Consider the following 17,879-nt stretch of genomic DNA (forward strand, 5'->3'; position numbering starts at 1 on the left):
TTGATTTATTTATTTAATCAGTTGTCTCACAAGTTGAAGAAGCAGTAGAGTTGATTGCAGCTGAGCATCTCTTCCCTCTTTCTCCTGGGCTTCAGTCTGTTTTGGTTTTGTAGTCCCAATGCAGGCTCAAGGGCTTCAGTTTCAATAATTGCTTGAGGCACCACCACAGTAAAACACTTAAAATTCAAAGAGCACAAATAATGTAATTCTTCTGTAATAATCTCTAACTGGTGCTAATATGTTGTATCATGTAAGTATTAAAAAGATTACTTGATTAGGCCTTTTCCATAGCCTGTTGAAGTTACTGAACACACTTCCACTAAATTTCATAGTCTTTGAATTTAGCTTGCTGGAGGTAAATGTGAGATACTAACTAAAGCTTTTGTGGAAGTTAAATAATGTAGCCTATACATGGAAATTCACCAACGTATCTTGAAATTCAAGTGTACTGTCAGTGGCAAGAAAAAAAACTGCTTGCAGTTACTCTTGCAGCCAAGTGTAGACTGAACCACAGAGAATGTTGTGTCTTCTGAAGAAACAACCCTTCCAAAAATGAAGGCTGCTCTAAGGAAAATAACTGAATAACTTCTGACAGTCAACAGGGATATTCCCTAGCCAAGGAAACTGTAGAAGGACAAATAATAATAAGTATTATTAAGTGATGAAATGGACCTTCTTCATTTAGTCCAAGCAAGACACAAAAATGTATCGTTGCGTAAGCAGTGGTGAGTTTGTAGCCAAAGAGAATAACCCATTGAGTTATGATTGCCCAAAGACTATGCTGTTAACTGTGTTGCAAACAATCATTTCCTGTCAAGGTAAAAAATGATAAATCAGGGTTGTTGCATAAAGAATGGGGATAGACAGCAAAGGGCAGAATGAGTCATAACCTCATTGCAAGAAGCTTTGACCTTAGTGGTTGTTTTTTATAGATGGGAAAAACTTAAATATTTGTAAGCAAATTTGTCAATATTTACTTTTGACAGTATCGCCTTGATTTAAAATCTTGACACAACAGAGGAGCAATGTTGACACTCTCTCCATTAAAAGTTGCTGTAGTTCTGTGTGTGTTGTTTCAGTATCTCATACGATATGTGCAGTATGAAAAATTTTATTTTGATAGCACTTAAAGCCATTTGACATCAACTTCTGTTGATGCTTATTATCTATAGTTGAATACAGTGCTTTACATTTAGCATAGTTTAGATAGTTTTATGATTTTGTGTTTGTGGCCATGGGAGTGTTGCTTTGATGATTTTGTGGTTTTGTCCATGGAAGTGTTGGCCGGAAGGGAGCTCTGGGGTCACCTAGTCCAGCCTCCCGCTTGAAGCAGGACTGTTGCCAAGGCTAGATCCATCCAGCCAAGGCTTTGTCTAGCTGTGTCTTGAAAAGTCTCCCAAAAGAGAGGGATTTACCACCTCTGTGGGTAACCTGCTCCAGTGCTGCACTACCTCCTAGTGAAAGAATTTTTCCTCACGTTCAACCTGAACCTCCCAAGCCACAGTTGTGGCTATTGCCCCTCGTAATATTGCCCACTAATACCAGGAAGAGTTTGCGTTTGGGACCTTTGTTGCTACCCTTCAGGTAGCTGCGTGCTGCTGTTACATAGCTCCTTTGCCTCCTCTTTGCCAGGCTAAGTAAGTCTGGCCTCTTCAACCGTCTCATTGTGCAGTCCTGCCTCGCTTATTCAGGTTCTCAAACTGTACAAAAACGGAGTGGAAGCACTGGCTTTGTTGCTGGCCAAGGTTTTTACTCTTCTGTTGAAAAACAGCATGCACCAAAGTTACTGAAGCATTCCAACAGCAGACTTGGGAAGACAATATATCATCTGTTTATCTGTGGTTTATGCTTGGCAATCATCCTGCCCTTCAGTGAAGGACAAAAATAAGTTTTGCGGGAAAGCGTAGATTTAGTGGTTGGTGGCACATAGCAGGAAAGCTTCCTTTTTTCCCTCAATGTTGTATGAATTTTGAAAGACACAGATTTTATGGATATTGATATTTTTAAATTGACCATCTGATGTAGTACTGTGTTACACTAACTACTTCAGGTGGTGGTGTAAATCAGCAGAGATTTGTATGGATTGCATATGTTATTCTAAAAACATCAATTTGACATTCTGACTTGAGAATTTAGGATCTTTTTACAAGATTTAATGGAATTCTAAATAAGATGCTTCAAAGATGAACTTAATTGGTTTATGAATTCTTGCATATGTTACAAAACAAATCTGTACCTGCTTTCTGTGGCTGTTATGTAGCTGTATTTGGGTCCAGCTTGAAGGGCTGGATGAAAGCAAGGCTGAAAATCTTCACACCATAGCAGAAGCTGAATGCAACAAATCTTACTGTTCATTTTCTTTCCTACTGCCTTTTTTTTCCCCCTAAGCTTTTTAAGAGGTTGTGGTATTTATTTTGTGTAAGTCACCACCTCAGTCAGCTTGTTCAGGCTTTTGGAGAAAATGTGATTGGATCAGAACATGCAGAAGGTGTCAAATGATTGACGTTGTCAGTCCTATAACTAATAGGGTGTACTGCCTCAGCCTTTCAGAGCCGTGATAGTAGCTCATATGTGCCCCATTGTGCAAACTGAAAAAAACATTGAACAAGAATTTTATAATTTTTCTGTCCTTAGGAACGTCATACTGGATCAGACAAAAGGTTCATCTTCTCAGGTAACCTGTTTCTTACATTTGCCTACAAATGTCTTCAGGAAAGTATTCAAGAAACATATCCTAGGATTCAGTTTTTACTTCCAAGAGAGATTCCTTCCCCTCTGCAATGTCTTAGCAAATTCTCGGAGGCTGCATATGAAAGGCCCTGCTAAATAGTTGCCAGTGGATTAATGTTTCATGAATTCAATTCCTTTTTTAATCCACTTACACTTTTGATCTTCAAATCTTACATGGTAGTAAGGAACACAATTATTCATTATATAAAGTCACTTACTACCTTTTACATGCTGGTTGGTATTTTTACTGGGTATTCACTAGTTCTTAAATTACGATGATAAATTTCTTATCTATATTTTGCTTTTTTAATATGGTTTTGAGCATGGTGATTTACACTCTTAAAAACTTAGGTAAATTTTCAAGCACTGTGTTTCCTGCAAAGGGGTTTCTGATCCATTCTCCTTCTAAACAGAATATTGCATGCATAAAATAAGCCATTTGATTTTTTTCTTCAGCTATAACATTTTGCTTCTATTTATAAGAGGTCAGTTAAAATTAATATCAATTGTTTTCTTAAGGTGATAAATTTGTATTCATCATGCACTCTGTCTTGCATTAAAACCTGAGCACTCAGTATCACAGATCTGCACATGAAAATTGATTCAGGTTGTGCAGATCTGTGTTAAATCATTTACAAGAATTTTTGAGTGAACAGTGTGCTGTGTTGTTATTCATTATTAAAATACTGTTGGCTCATCCTGTTGGAGCAATGGGACATAAACACCTAGAAACAAGCTCAGCATTTTGATAACATTCCCATAATAAATTGCTCCATCAGTGTGCTGTATTCATTTTATGACTGTCTGCACTGTAAATCTAGGGTGCAAAAACGAATAGAAATGTGAGACTTGGGATCAAAGTAAAAGTTTTGGAAAAAATCTCTCTCCTTCCACCTAGTACTTTGAAAACGGCATTGTCGGGTGCCGCAGTTTATCTGATGGCAAATGCTGTAAGCTTCATCATTTGTCATAAGCTTGTCAACCTTTGCAAGTATGTCTGAAGAAACACCCAGTGATCTCCAGACTGGAATGGTGAAGTTCACCTGAGAATGGAGTTCCTGAGGGTGGGACACCTGCTGTAGTTTACCACGTCTATTGTTTAAGCAGGTCAAGACAGTGCTTGGAAGACTGTCACTACCAGCGTGGGACAGGTATCACTGAATGATGAGATAAGATAATGCTGCAGACCTCATGTATCCAGTGCTCATGGGCATAACTTCATGATGACAAAATCTCTTTTTCCATGCTGGTGTGCAAAGCTTGCCGTAGATCACCAATATCATCTCTGGGAAATGCATGGTAGCTGCTGCCATGACATTAGGCATGCTTCATTTCTCTAATTGCTCTCCACTAGCTTGATGTTGGTGGATCCATTACGAAGAACTATTTAATTGAGGTGTGTCGTCGTATTATTTTACTCTTGGCACTGTAGCAATGTAGAGATACTTGCTAGTGTATTTACAGAGGTTGGATGTCTCTGACAGGATCTGTAGGCCTTTTTGGTGTGTGCACAGGAGTGGGAAGAGGAGAGGTAATTCTCCAAGGTACCGAAGAATTGGAACAGTCTCTGCGGGCATTGCTAGAGTGCCCAGGAACCCTGGGTTTATCTGTGGTAAACACAGGGTCCTTTGTTTTGAGGGTTTCTGGATGCTTATGGCTTTGCCATCCTTTTGCTTGGTCATTTTAAGTTGCCTTGTGGTTTTTGAAGCCTCTCATTGAACAGTAGGGAAAGTGCTTCGTGTTACCATGAGTAGCAACTGAATGGATGGAATTTGCATTTAGAAGGCTGACGACAAGGTGCACTAGCCTGATGTCAAGGCTAGAAGCAGCTAAAAAATCACTTTTATAATAGCTGCTTTTTCTGTTGTGTATTTTTTGAGAGGCTGGAAGGAGGAGGAAGTGCAATTGCTAAATATTTGGAAAAACAGATGAGAAGGCTCTGTGAAATACTGTAATTTCTCAGGAGCCCAGAGATAGGTGCAGTCAGCTTTTGTCTAAAGTACAAGGGCCACATGTGAAGAATGAAAGGTGTATGCATCTGAGTGGTTGTTTATAAGGTATTTCTTAGAAATGTGACTTACAGCTTTCATTTTGTACACAAAGAGACCACGGTATTTTTATGATGATTTGTGTATGTTTTGTAAATTGTGTTGAATTCAACCATGTTTTCAATTTTTAAATAAAAAATAATGCACCAAGCTGTGTGTTGTGAACCATACTTATTTTTGCTGAGCATGCTTGAAGTTCTTACCAAGTGGTATAAACGCCTTGTGTTCTGGAAGGGTTGCCTGCCTCTCTTTCATCACAGCAGGTGGTGTTTCTATGCTGTGACTTGCTATTTCCTTCTTGTCCCCCTCTTTTTTCTTCCTGTCTTCCTTCTTTATAAAACATAGTTATCTTCTTCTCTTTTGGAGCTTGGGAGGATATCTGTATGTTCCCCACTGGTTAGGCAAGTGGACCTGTGTTCAGAAGGTAATGGCACTGGTGTCCAGTGACTGCATCTTTCTGTCCTTGTCACAGTCACTGAGGACCTGTGGGCTTCCTCAGTAATCCGCTGCTCTTTGGCACTCTTACTGGTTAGCCAGGTCTTCTGATGTGCTCCCGCTGTTTGAATTGGCCTTCCATTTCAAATTCCTATCTCAAGTTGTAGTAAGACCCTAATTTAGTGTTGGTCAGATGAGTTTGCACACCTTCATTTTCCCATGGACCAGGCTGATGCAAAAGACGTGGCTACAGATTGATCAGACTTACTGCACAGATGGGCCTTCTGCAAGAGGTAAAATCACGGTGCAAGGAATCCAGCTGTACATAGTGACTTCTGGTCAGGATGGTCCGCAAGGACCAAAAGGCACACGTATGCAGATTTACACGCACACATGTTACACCAGTAACGAAGGAGTCTGAGGTACCTTAAAGGGGATTTGGTAGATGTTTAACACTTACCTTGGAGTAGATGTGGATAAACTCATCTCATTCCTCAGTAAAATGTCCTCAGGTGACTCACATCTTAAAAATTAATTTTGGATGCTGATCTCTACGTTATCAAATAATATGCATTAAAATATGACACATTTCAAGAATAGACAAGTGCTGGGCTTCCTGTTCTGTGGAATACTAGCTTAGAGTTGCGCAACTTTTAAGCATGTGCTCAAAGCTAATGGATGAGGGTTATCTCAGGTTGCAACAACTTATTGGTATATACCAACATTATTAAACAAATCAATTTTTTACACCTTTGAATTAGTCCCTTTTATGCTGTTTCTAGATCTTGTAATCTTTGTTTTATGATGAAGTGCAAGAGACCTTTTTGGAAATAATCCATTTTGTGGTACTTAAGAAAAATCCAATGCATGCAAGAAGCAATTGTTACTTTCACTTTCCCAGAATTTTTTATTTCTGTGTGGCTGTTAGGCAGAATTACCAATGTCACTGGAGGAAAACGCTTTGTTAATAGGCTAATTTCAAATGCACTTCTATAGAAAATCAGTACTTGCAACAAAATCATGGAGGTTTAAGAATGTTTTCTTTTTAGGTGTCTTTATGTGGACTGGGTAAACAATTTGGGGATTCTTTCATCATAAATAGTGACAAGGGACCACAAAATATTCCACGAACAAGCTATTGAGTATTTCAGTGGTATCTTAAGAGAAATAAATACTGCTATTTCCCTGGTACATTTCTTCTGGTTTTATAGAGGTTGTTCTTTTATGGTTGAGTGCGTTACAACCTTTTATTTTAATAAGTAATTTTCTTTCTCTCTGTGTCATTTCATCCCCCTAGTCTCCAAATTCCTCCCAAAGTGCAGACCTATGCAGTTACTTGCACTCATCATAATGTCTAATTCCTAAATTGAAAGCAGTGTCATCTCTATTGCTGTCAGTGGCTTCACAGGATGAAATAATCAAGAGAGGATTTTTCTTGTTTGTTTGTTTTAAAGCTGAATTAGTTTCCTGTGATACAGAAGTGGGAATATCTTCTGCTGATGTTGCTATTCAGCACTTTATTGTGAATCCGTGTCTCACACCCATTAAATAAGACTTAATTTCCAAGTGCATAATGCATAAGATTACACTGGAGACATTTGTTGTTGAGGTTTGCCATCTCAGCAGTCAAAACGTATTGTTTTGGGTAAGTAAATTCAGAAAACTTTTAATTGCCCAATGGGACAGGATTGGTTGGGTTGGCAGGGAAGGTGGGAAGGGCGAAATTTGCAGTGTTTTACATCCAAGAATAAATATTCTTCCTCTATAGCATAGTAGATGGACATTCCATCTTTTGAAAGTAATAGGGTAGGGTGTAATTTCTCAAAAATTGTAAATGATTATCTGAAATGTATACAACAAATGCTGTTTCTGCAACATATGGTTTTGTACTGTGTAGGTCAAAGGAAATTGCTTCAATGGTGGAAGTGATATCCCCTGCAGTCATAGCCTCAAATTATCCTGCCTGTGGCCAGGAATGCACAAGTTCAGGAAACTGTCGTTCAACAGAAAAAAATCCAAAACAAACAAGCTGAATGCCCTGTAGAAAACATAAAGAAAATGATTCTTTTTATATTATTTTTAAAAAGCCTTTTATCATTATTGTCTTAGTCACTCAACAGCAATATTTCTCTGTGCATATCTTAGGTCTCCAGGCATGGAGTGTGCCCCTAATTAGTGTGGTAAGGGGCATGTTGTGACAGGTAAGCATACCTATGCACAGGTGTTCAAAGCTGGAGGCTCTTTTGGTGCTGGATGTGCTGGTCCACAAGCCGGGCAAACCGCTGAGGAGAAAAATAATTGAATACATTTGAATCTTAATATGATATACAAATGTTTATAAGATGCTCTGTTAATACAGTGTAGGAACCATGAGTTTATTCACACATGTCTAACTGTATTGCATTTATTGCATGTTGTGTATCAGCACCGTATGGCAGGCAGGCTTACCGTAAGGCTGAGCTCTGTTGTCTAGTTGAGGAATATGCAGAGCTTCTACAGGCATGCTGAATCTCTGATTTGGGAAGAAAAAGATAGTACTGTTACTGGCAACGCTAGCAACATTGGAGAAATGTTTTTCAGAAATTTAAATCTAACATTTCTGAAATGCCTAGAGAGGAAGGTATTTTGTGGTTATAAATCTTGTGTGTATCAAAAAGTTGAGTCAATTGGTATTTTCCTCATGAAAGTCTCAAAAAAATTAAGTAGTAGGGCTCGTCTTGAGTAGCTCCCACTGTGATTCTGGCAGCATGCAGATACCTATGTCTGCTTGTACCTGAAGTATATAATCTAAGAATTACATTGCACTGGTCAGCTGGGATGTCTCATATGAAGATGTGGAGATTTGTACTTTCAGGAGTTGCTCACTTCTTGAAAAAAGAGCTTTAGAAACAACTGTATCCTAAATTTCCTTCTTAAACAAGTGTGGTAGAAGGTACAAGTGTGGTAACGTATGCATATGCTGCGTATGTTTGATTGCTTATATACTTTGTTTATCATTCATGGCCTGAGAACAAGACCAGTTCCCAGTGCTGAGTTTGGTCAAGGTTCTTATAACATGGACTTTTTTGAGAAGTAATGGAGCTTACACAGTCTGTTTCCTTTCTCTCTTGTTTCTGCATCAGCCGCACTCTTATGCTGGCATGTATGTTCACACTGATGCACACACACTTTTGCTGCTGCAATGGAGGAGTAACGTAGGAGCAAGAATGAGGGGGTGGAAATTCAGAGTCACAAAAACAAATCAGCAGCAAACGTAGCACTGGCAAATGTGGCCTCTGTTGTCCAATAAATTCTTTTTTCACTTACATATTGTGCAAGTGGACAAAAGGCTTTAAAGGTGACTATAGTTTATTGTTAATCTCTTTAGCAAGCTAAAGAATATGGTCTTTGGATAATTACAAGCTTTATGGTGGTCAGCGGGTCTCAAGGTTAAATACTCAACCACAGAGATCCAGTGCGTTCTTAGATATGTGTTGGGGTCCCCCCTCCAGCCATGTATCAGTCATGCTTAAGAGCGGGGAAAAAAGCATTACTCCACGTATAAAAAACTGCAGGAAGGCTTTATGCTTACAAGGCTCTGTTACTGTTTAGTATTAAAACTGGCAGACTAGTGTCATTTAATTTGGGGGCGTTATAATGTATTTTCCCCCCTGCAACGTACTGCTGTGGAATTCAGCAGCATACTGTAGAATTTAAAGCAAGTATAAAAACTGTCTGCCTTTACAGTTATAAACTTTGAGTGTGTCCTGGTTTTGTGGCCTTTTGCGGTACAGGGAAAGGTATACATAAACTAAATGAAAAAAGTTTCTTCCAAGCCTCTCATTAATCTCTCCTTGAGCCTTCTGCCTTTTAAACAACTGATAAGGGACTCAGCTGTTACAATACTAAAATAAATAAATGTTCAGTTTTATGGGTTTTGTTGTATAGCAGTTCCTAATAAAATTGAGTGAAATTTGTAGTAGATTCTATACAGTGGAATTAAATTGCATTGTTCTGACTCCTTACCTGAGAGAAATGCTAAAAAGAAAAGTCGCTGTGAGCCACAGTGTGTCTTAACAGAATGGAAGACAAAAAGATTGAAATATCAATGGCAGTTATTGCTTATCTCAGTGCAAATAAAGCAGCTAGCATTGAAAATCCTGCACAAATGCAGAACTTTTTCCCAGAAAATGTGCAGTTTAGTTTGAGTGAGGGCCCCATCTGCATTGGCAATTTGAAATGGAAACTTGGGGCTCTTGGTCTAATCTGGTTGGCTAACGGGGACCGTTGCACCATTTAGCTATGATCAGCTGGGTAATAGTAAAGATACACGTTATTAAAATAATGGTCAGAGCCATCTAATTTCTACATGATGCCTTGTTGTTGCTGCATCAATCTTAGCATCTAGGTTTGTTAAGGCCTGGAAGCTTATGAAAGTATGCTCATTGGGGATTAATGCATTCAGATGAGGGCAAGTTGTATAGCCTCTTTCAACAATTGCCTATTCTGAGAGTATGACTTCTCTGTATATTTTGTATTTTGGTGTTGCCAGCACTGCTTAAGAGCCCACTGTTCCCATTGCTTGGTTTATCTAGAGGTTTGCCATTGTTACAGAAATACTGTTATAAGCATCTCATGCTACTTTTCATTATGAAACCACTGCTGTGCCATCAGGGGCTAAAAACAACAGAGATGGAGACAGCTGGTTGCTCTAACTACAGCTCTTCCTGAAGAGTGTTATGATGTCCTGCCCCCTCTGGTGGCTGCTCAATTCAAGACCCATAATTAAGGTGAAAAATACAATATTTCCCAGAAATGGAAATGCTATGTGCCCCCTTTTGCTCCTTTCAGCCAATTCAGCTTTTAAAAGAGATCAAGCTGTGGGATGGGGTTAAGAGTAGGAAGTTACCTACCTTGGGAGGTAATTGCATTGAAAGTTCCCCAGTAGCTTTGCAGGTTTGAAGCGGCAGAATGTGTGTTAACTTTCCACTCATTTTTCAACAGCATTTCATGTTTATACTTAAATTTTTTTCTAGTGAGAGCACACTTTTCAGTTGAAGTCACTCTTAGCAACAAGATACTTTGAAGAAGCTTGCAAAATAAACAGAGAAAAACAATGGCTCCATTTGGTGTGAGTTGCCTTTTTCCTTTTCTTTGCTTGTCTTCCAGAGACAAAAGTGAATGCCTTAAAACCTATTGTTTTCTGCTTTGGTGGTCTTTTTGGCAAAAACTTACACTGTTCTGAGTTTGTGGAGCAACTGAAATAATGTTGAGTTAGTTATTTTTCTCCTGATGGTTATGTTTATATTTTCCTTGAGAAGAAAAACTGTTCTATGGTATTAAAAGCAAACAAAGAAAGAAGATTATTTTCCCATGCTTGAAGGGTAAGACAATCACCAGTTAAAGAAACCTGACCCTTTCTAAAAGCAACTGGGACATGGCATTTCTGTCTGCCGCTCAATCTTTGAACGCTGAAAAAAAGTGTAACGTGTCCATGCTATTGATGGAGCATGATTTTGTAAATAAACACTAGATTTGCCAAACAGTTGTGGTATGACTAGCGGATCTTTGTGTCCTGATGTTTTCCTTGATTCTTCTGCAGTGCTTAAAACTTGGTGCCAGTCTTCCCAATGTCAGCCAGGAGTCTCTGACTTCTTCCACCTCATCTGCTCCACCTGCCAGCTCCTTGACTTCTTGCACTGTATCCTGCTACTGAACAAGGATAATATATTTCTCCTGTGCTGGCTATATTTGTATAAGGGCAGCAAAGGTTTTGTAAAGAGTAGATGCTAGTATGAAGTGGAGAAAATCTTCTTAAGGAGGACTGCAGGAGGCTGGAGGATGGTCAGTTCTTATGGATTGAGAGACTGCATGTCTCTGGCTGTGCGAATTGTGGATTGGAGGACAGGCAGAAAGACCTTTTTTCTCTCTGCAGAAGAACCATCTCTGTGGTGTATGTCTGTGTTATCTGAGCTATCTGAACTAGCTAGCAAAATCTGCAGTAGTAAAATTAGAGAAAGGATGGCACCGCAGCACCTCTAGGGTAGTTGTCAGTAAACCGAGAACAGATCTGCCATGCTAGCACAAAGTCTGAACTACATACTGTTTTCCTCTAACTATCAGTTTGGGGAGATGGTGCTGATATTCAAGAACAGTTCATTAACCAAAATAAACTTAGCATCAAACAATCCAGTTCTCTTAGCTTGTGAGTACTAGCTGCTTAGGAATTCCTAGCCTATTTGACTACAGCTACATACACAGTAAGGAGTTGTATTACTTTAGCAATGCAAGGATAGGGAGAATAGTGCTGGTGTCTCATCTGTGGAAGCTTGTGTCTGGAAGGTAGTGTCTGTCACTGGAAGTGGAATTTTTCCTGTAAATTTCCCATGCTGGAGTGTGGACTGCCTTGTTTATTCATTGTGCATGCTAGTCCAGCAAACATTTCATGTTTGCTGTAATCTGACATGCGGTTTTGGCTTACAGAGTTTAGAACTGAAGGATATACAGTATTGTGCTATAAGGACATCATGTCCCGTAATGTTTTATAGCAATTCATGTCTTTGATATAGAGGAAAATCTGTAGTGCAGGATTTGATTTTCAGATCTTTGCATCTATATGGTCTTCTTGCGTATTTCTGTTAGAAAAGATTACACAGAGATCTCTCAGTTGTTGAGGTAACATGTATAGAGTAAAAGAGAATCAGCTGTGGGCATGCACGTTTGTGACCCAGCTTTTGCAAGCCAAGGATTTGCCTGCAGGATGCAGGAATGGGATCTGCATGTGTGTGTGTTTAAATGTAACGTACATATATGTGTGTGTGTGTGTGTGTGTGTGTATTTAAAGAAAAAAAAGATTTGCCTGTTTCTTCTGGGCTTTCATATTCTAGAGGTGTGTGACATTACTGGAATTGGTGCTTGTATGTAATGCCAAAACAGCATCTAGAATTGCAAAATTTAAGCACTGAATTGAAAGATTCAGCTCTGAGTCTCTTGTTACACTTGATATTAAATCAAATTTAAAAGATTAAGTTCACAATAACCTTAAACAGGTGCAGGTTTTATTTCTACTTTAAAATGCTAACTGCGTGCTTATAGGATTACATTTCCCTTTGTTCATTTAGTAAGACCAATGTACATGTGGATGATGTGCTTTCACTAAGTTTAGCAGTAAATAAAATGTGTAAAAACAAAGGTAATATTTCCTGTTTCAACATTTCAATAAAACAAAAGGGAAAAGGGAACTGCATTGATTTCCTGAATGAGCAGGTTGCAGCCATGTGGTGGGGCTGTGATGGATCTGCCAACTGGATGTGGGCTGAGTGGGAGAGCTCCCAGATGCTGTGTTTACATGTGCTTTGACTCCATTTCTTCCTTCTCACTGGTTTATTCACACGATCTTTTTAAAAGTGGGAAAGTTTTGGCTGAATACTGTTAGGTTGTGGCTGCGTACGTAACAGGGAACACTGATAACAAGCAACAGATGGCAAGCAGATTTCAGTAGGAAGTCCTGCCTTATTTTTTTCAGTGCTCACAGGTAAGGAGGTTACATGATCAAATGATAAGGATGGAAGGAGCCTTTCTGTGTGTGTTTGAACAACTGTTGCTGCAACTCTGGTTTGAGCTATACCATGCTGTTTCTAGCTAACAGAGTAGCACACGGTGTGATGAAATGGAGATTGCTGTGAGTCAGAAACACAATAAATTATACACTGTGTGGCTATGACAGCTCAATAGGAGCACCTGTGGATGGAAAAAGCATTAGGTACTTCTTTGAGCACTGTTGACATGCAGTAATTTTTTTACCACTTCAATGAAAACATAATCAAATGAGCACATAAAACTTGGAGAGGAAAATATTTCTTCTGTACATGAGAAAAAACTACACAAACAAATGTGTGCTATTAAGAGAACAAATTTTATTTCAAATGCAGAGCTTTAAGGTTAAAAATACAGTCTATGAGTATGGAAATTTTCTTAGGAAGACTCTTACTCTTCTGTATAGACAAGCTTTTCAGTAAAGTGTTTACTAACACAGGAAAAATAGCTTTCTGTTTAAAATACACACAGATGGATTCAGAAGCAAAATTACCATGGTCAGTGGAGATTATATATAGCTGTAAGAATATCCTTGTAATTGCATAGTGGATCTTTCTGTAATAAATGATTAAAATACCCTCTAATTTTAGAATATATGTATTTTAGGAGGACACAAATCTCAACTGCTTCTTTCAGGCAGTTCAGAAGTCATGCAGTAAGAGATATTCTGGACTTACAATATAACTGATAATATGTGAATTCTAGTAACGCAACACTGGTTATTTTGTAATGCTTGTATCATAATCTTAACTCTTAGGAGAAGTATTTTATACTTTCTTTGCATATCGGAGCTTTCAAAAATAAAAAAAAACTTTTATAAATTTACCTACAGATGGCTTTAGCAACTGATAAATTGTTCAGCAAAAGAAGTTTATCTGAGTTGATATGATTGTACTTGTGTAGATTTTTATTTGCGGGTCGATCTCATTAGTGCAAATAAGGTACTTGAAATACTTGCAGGATAAACAAAATCCTTTCTAAAAACACAGAAAGATTCAGTATCTAGAACACCCAGAAGTCAAAGAGTTAATGATGGGGCTGCACTGGATTCAGTGTATTTGCAGATGTTGCTGCAACCAACTGCTGATTTTTCTCCCATCCTGTCAGGGAACTCTGCCAGCCGTGATTCATGGAATGATTTTTTTGCGCTGAGTAATCTGCGGTTTTTCTTTTTCCCTCTTCCCTCTCCCTTATTTTTACCCTAAACTAAAGTCCTATTCATTTCAGCTAAAGAGAGGGGAAGCTTCCAAAGCATTAATACAAAACATTAAATACACTGTGTTTTGAGTAGAGGAATTTTAACAAACGTTAAACTTGCAGTAATTTTACTTGGTCTCAGGCAGAGTAGTCCAGTGCGGAAAAAGTTTTATAACAGAATCAGCTTTTCATTTTGCTAGTCATATGGTGTCACAGTTCTTTTAAGACTTCTGTACTAGTATTGCTAAAGAACATCCAAGTTTTGTGCTGATATTATGCCTCCTTTCTCACAGATCGCTCTGAAAGAAATAAACCAGACTGCCGCTCTTCAGGGTAAGAACCATATTTCTGTATTTATTCTTACCTTCTTTTCCTTTTTTTTTCCTTAATTTTTTCCTTTTATGGGATGAACTAGGAAATTAGCCAGGAAAATAAAAATGCCATTCTTCTACTTCTCTGTTTTGGTAACAGTAATGAAATACCAAAATAACTTTGTGTTAAAGGTAATTGTTTTATATTCCTTATGGGCAAAATTTTCCAAGGAATTAACAGGGCTTACTACACTGTAATTGTGTGCACTTAAAATCCAAAGGCTTGTTTATGTATCGTGTACAGGGTTGTTTGGTAAAGTTGTGGTTTAAGACAAGAAGCCCTCATGCCTTTTGCTTGTTTGGACTGTTTACTTCAGTAGTAAGGAAAATAATTGTTGGTTCAGTCAAGAATAGCAACACTTTGTTATTTATTCCATTAACTCTGATCCCATCATACCTAAGGTTTCAAAACTGAGAGAAGCAAACGAACAGGAATTAAACAAAACACACACACACAAACATTTTGTGTTTATTTAGAATTTCCATCAGCAATTGCCATGAACGTCTAAGCTATTGATTTGCAAGGCCACATTTTCCCTTAAGCTTCTGAATATTCTGTAGTTCTCCTTCTTATCCTCTCATTTTTCAAAAAATCTCTTTCTCTTTTGCCTTATTTCCAAACTCTCCCTCACAATTCTCCACAAGGGAATAGGATCTCATCCATATCCTGTGGTGGATAATGGGATTTTAATGAAGTAAAGTGATAGAGCAGACCAGCTAACACTGGCTCTCCCACTCCTTTGTGAAAAGCCTTTCCAAAGGATGCCCCTGGTGTCCAGCCTTCTGACATGACATGACCTTTTCATTTGATTTTTACAGTCTGATTTTTTTTTGTTACATTTTTACGGTACAGTGGGGTAGCTTTTATAGCTAGAAGAACAGAGGGAACTGTAGCCTCTAGCACCGTTGATGTGTTGTATCTACTGTGTGATGTGATGGAAGAGAGGATGCTTTTCCCTTCCCTCCCATATCCACAACAGCACTGTAGCTGTTTCCAGCAGTGTGTTTAAGTTGCAGGGGAGTATTGCCTTTGTCTTTGATTACTTATATCTACTTAAAACATCAATCACCGTATTTCCTTTTATAATTAAAAATAATTAACCTTTTTTCTTAAAATGATGTAGTTACAGTCTACGTGTTTGAACTTTTATTAGATCATGTCGTATTACAGTAATGTCAAATAAATCCAAATCATTATCAAAAGGAAATCTAATTTTATCAAAATGTTTAGTTTAAGGTTGAAACAGTTTCAGTCTGTTCCTCTTTCTTCTGGCTGGTCCTTCTCACCAGTACGTTTTTGCTCTGGAGTGTATTTTAGAAGTTCTAATTTGGAACCAAAAGCAAAGTCAAATTTCAGATTTTTTTCCATGGAATTGGAATTTCAAATGTGGACCAGCCCTGACAATAAAACACCGCCCTAAGTTGTCTGGGTTACAGATTCCAAATTCTCACATGGAAAGCACAGAGGGTTAACAGTATAATGTAGGTTGCTCATAATGTTGAGAAAAATGCAGTTTTCAATAGTCTTTCATTCTTGTCAGTAGCGCGTGTACTTTCTGACCATGTCTATGTATCTTCTGCCCCCTTCTCTATGTCACTGGCCATGGTGTCATGATAGTTTTGCTTTCCAGGATGAGCTACGAGGAAGAAAAGTCATTGTTTAAAGGGTAGTGTGGTTTTGTGTATGTCTTGCCGCTTCTTCTAGGCTAGAGCAGGAGCAACCTGCCTTACTTAGATGATATACTCTGCTAATTGATACTGCCACACTCTGTGGTTCATCTCTCATTATAGTTGGAAGCATAATCCTATGGTGACAAATTGCTGGGTGAGATTCTTATCCCCAGTCTGGCCATATCAAGTCTGGGAAAAGAGCTGCAGCCGCATGAAGACCAGAGCCCCTTGCTGTAAGAACTGAGGGAAAACTAAATAGTGAAGTACGCAAGACAATTAAAGTGCAAAGCACACTTCTCTTGTAACATGGGCAGCATTTCAGAGCTGTTTGAGTTCCACTGGGGACAGTTTTATGGCTTATGCCATTTTATGATGAGCTACTACACCCACAACACTTTGCTCTCTGGGGGCAGCTCATGACAAGGGAACGAGAAAATACAATGGCTCAAAGGCGTCTTGTCTACTTTTTCCTTAAGCTGCATGTCGTGGGATGCATCTCTTAAAAGTGCAACATACCATCTCTCTTATTATCTAAAGTGGAACAAAAACACCCCTGCAGGTCTTTGTACTTGGACTCAAGGACTAGTAACAACAATTTCTGCACTAGAATTACTGTAAAATAATGGAGGTGGACATGGGGATACTAGGTGACCAGATGAAGATGTATGCAATGAGCCTTAAGAAAGGTGGATATTCTAAGATGAAATAGTGGGTTTAGATGTTTCCAAGAGAGAGCCAGAGAAGCAGAAGTTTATTTCATACAAAGCCCTGGTGAGATCTTGCCCAAAAGTCTGTCCAGTCTAATCACAAATGTGGAACACTGGGATAAGAAGAGACCAAAAAAGCCCAAACACCGCCACCAACTCCTCCTCCTCAGGCTTTGTAAGGTTAAGTTTTGGTCTGGAACATGATCAGCTTAATAACAAGATCACATGACAATATTTCTTGTGATTGGAGGGGTCTAAAGCTTGTCCGTGTTCTTAGATGTTTCTGCATCTGTGTATTTCTGGATCAGTTTGTGCTTGAGTCTTTGCAGTATTAGGGACGAAGAGCTCATATATAATGAAACAGGAACAGCTTTAAAACATAGGTCAGGCATAATTCATTTGCAATGAGAAGTATATAAAAAAACTGTTCTAGATAGAATAGTATATAAATAGTCTTTAATATAGTTCCTTTTATTATAGGACGATGCCATTTAGATATTGCAGGGTGAAACATATGTATAGCGGTATCCGGAACTCTGACAAATAGTCTGACTTTGTTACTAGCCTATCAAATGTTTAGTATGGGATAAATGCTACAGGAAGGTGGAGTATTCTGAGTGGTGATACTGGGATCTAGCATGACACTGAGAAGAAATTTGGAGAGTGAATGAACCAAAGACCATAGGTAATGGTTTAAAAGGAGGGAAACAGATACTAGATAATGCTTACAAAATGTGCATTAATTCACTACCTTTTGCCTCTTTTGGCAATTAGCAACCATCTGCCATGCGGGAGAGTTTAGATCAAGTGAGGAGTAGCAGAACAGGGCCTGTGGATATCTTCTTCATGTACTGCTCTGCACTGATTTTTTTGTTAAATATTAGCACATTACTAAGATCAAAACAGATGTTCCCTGAATCCAAATAATACCTATTGCTATGTTAAATTTTTATCAAGAGACATTTAATTTCATGACCTAATATTAACCATCCTTCAATTGTTATATTTCAGACAGTATTAACAATATGTCTGTACTGGCAACAGTGATCTGTAATTATCATTATTTCTTGATTTTACTGTCAGGTCATGCGCACTGTTGGCTCTGATAGCTTCAGTCATGCGCTGCTGTAACACAGGTCAGTTAG

The 17,879-nt window shown here is 38.5% G+C and overlaps 1 protein-coding gene across 4 annotated transcripts in view; it reads left to right on the forward strand.

The window, feature by feature from the left end:
* SH3D19 (SH3 domain containing 19) overlaps positions 1–17,879 on the forward strand; it is a 91,605-nt gene that overhangs the window by 5,269 nt on the left and 68,457 nt on the right. For 3 of the 4 annotated variants that reach the window (XM_072861181.1, XM_072861179.1, XM_072861180.1), the window contains exon 2: positions 14,279–14,318. In XM_072861181.1, coding sequence (XP_072717282.1) covers positions 14,279–14,318 — 40 coding nt within the window. Of the gene's footprint in view, positions 1–13,977; positions 14,319–17,879 lie in introns of those variants that run through there. The other variant, XM_072861182.1, reaches the window with a different exon arrangement.

Source organism: Ciconia boyciana, chromosome 5 (assembly GCF_034638445.1).
Source record: "Ciconia boyciana chromosome 5, ASM3463844v1, whole genome shotgun sequence".
Taxonomy (NCBI): Eukaryota; Metazoa; Chordata; class Aves; order Ciconiiformes; family Ciconiidae; genus Ciconia; species Ciconia boyciana.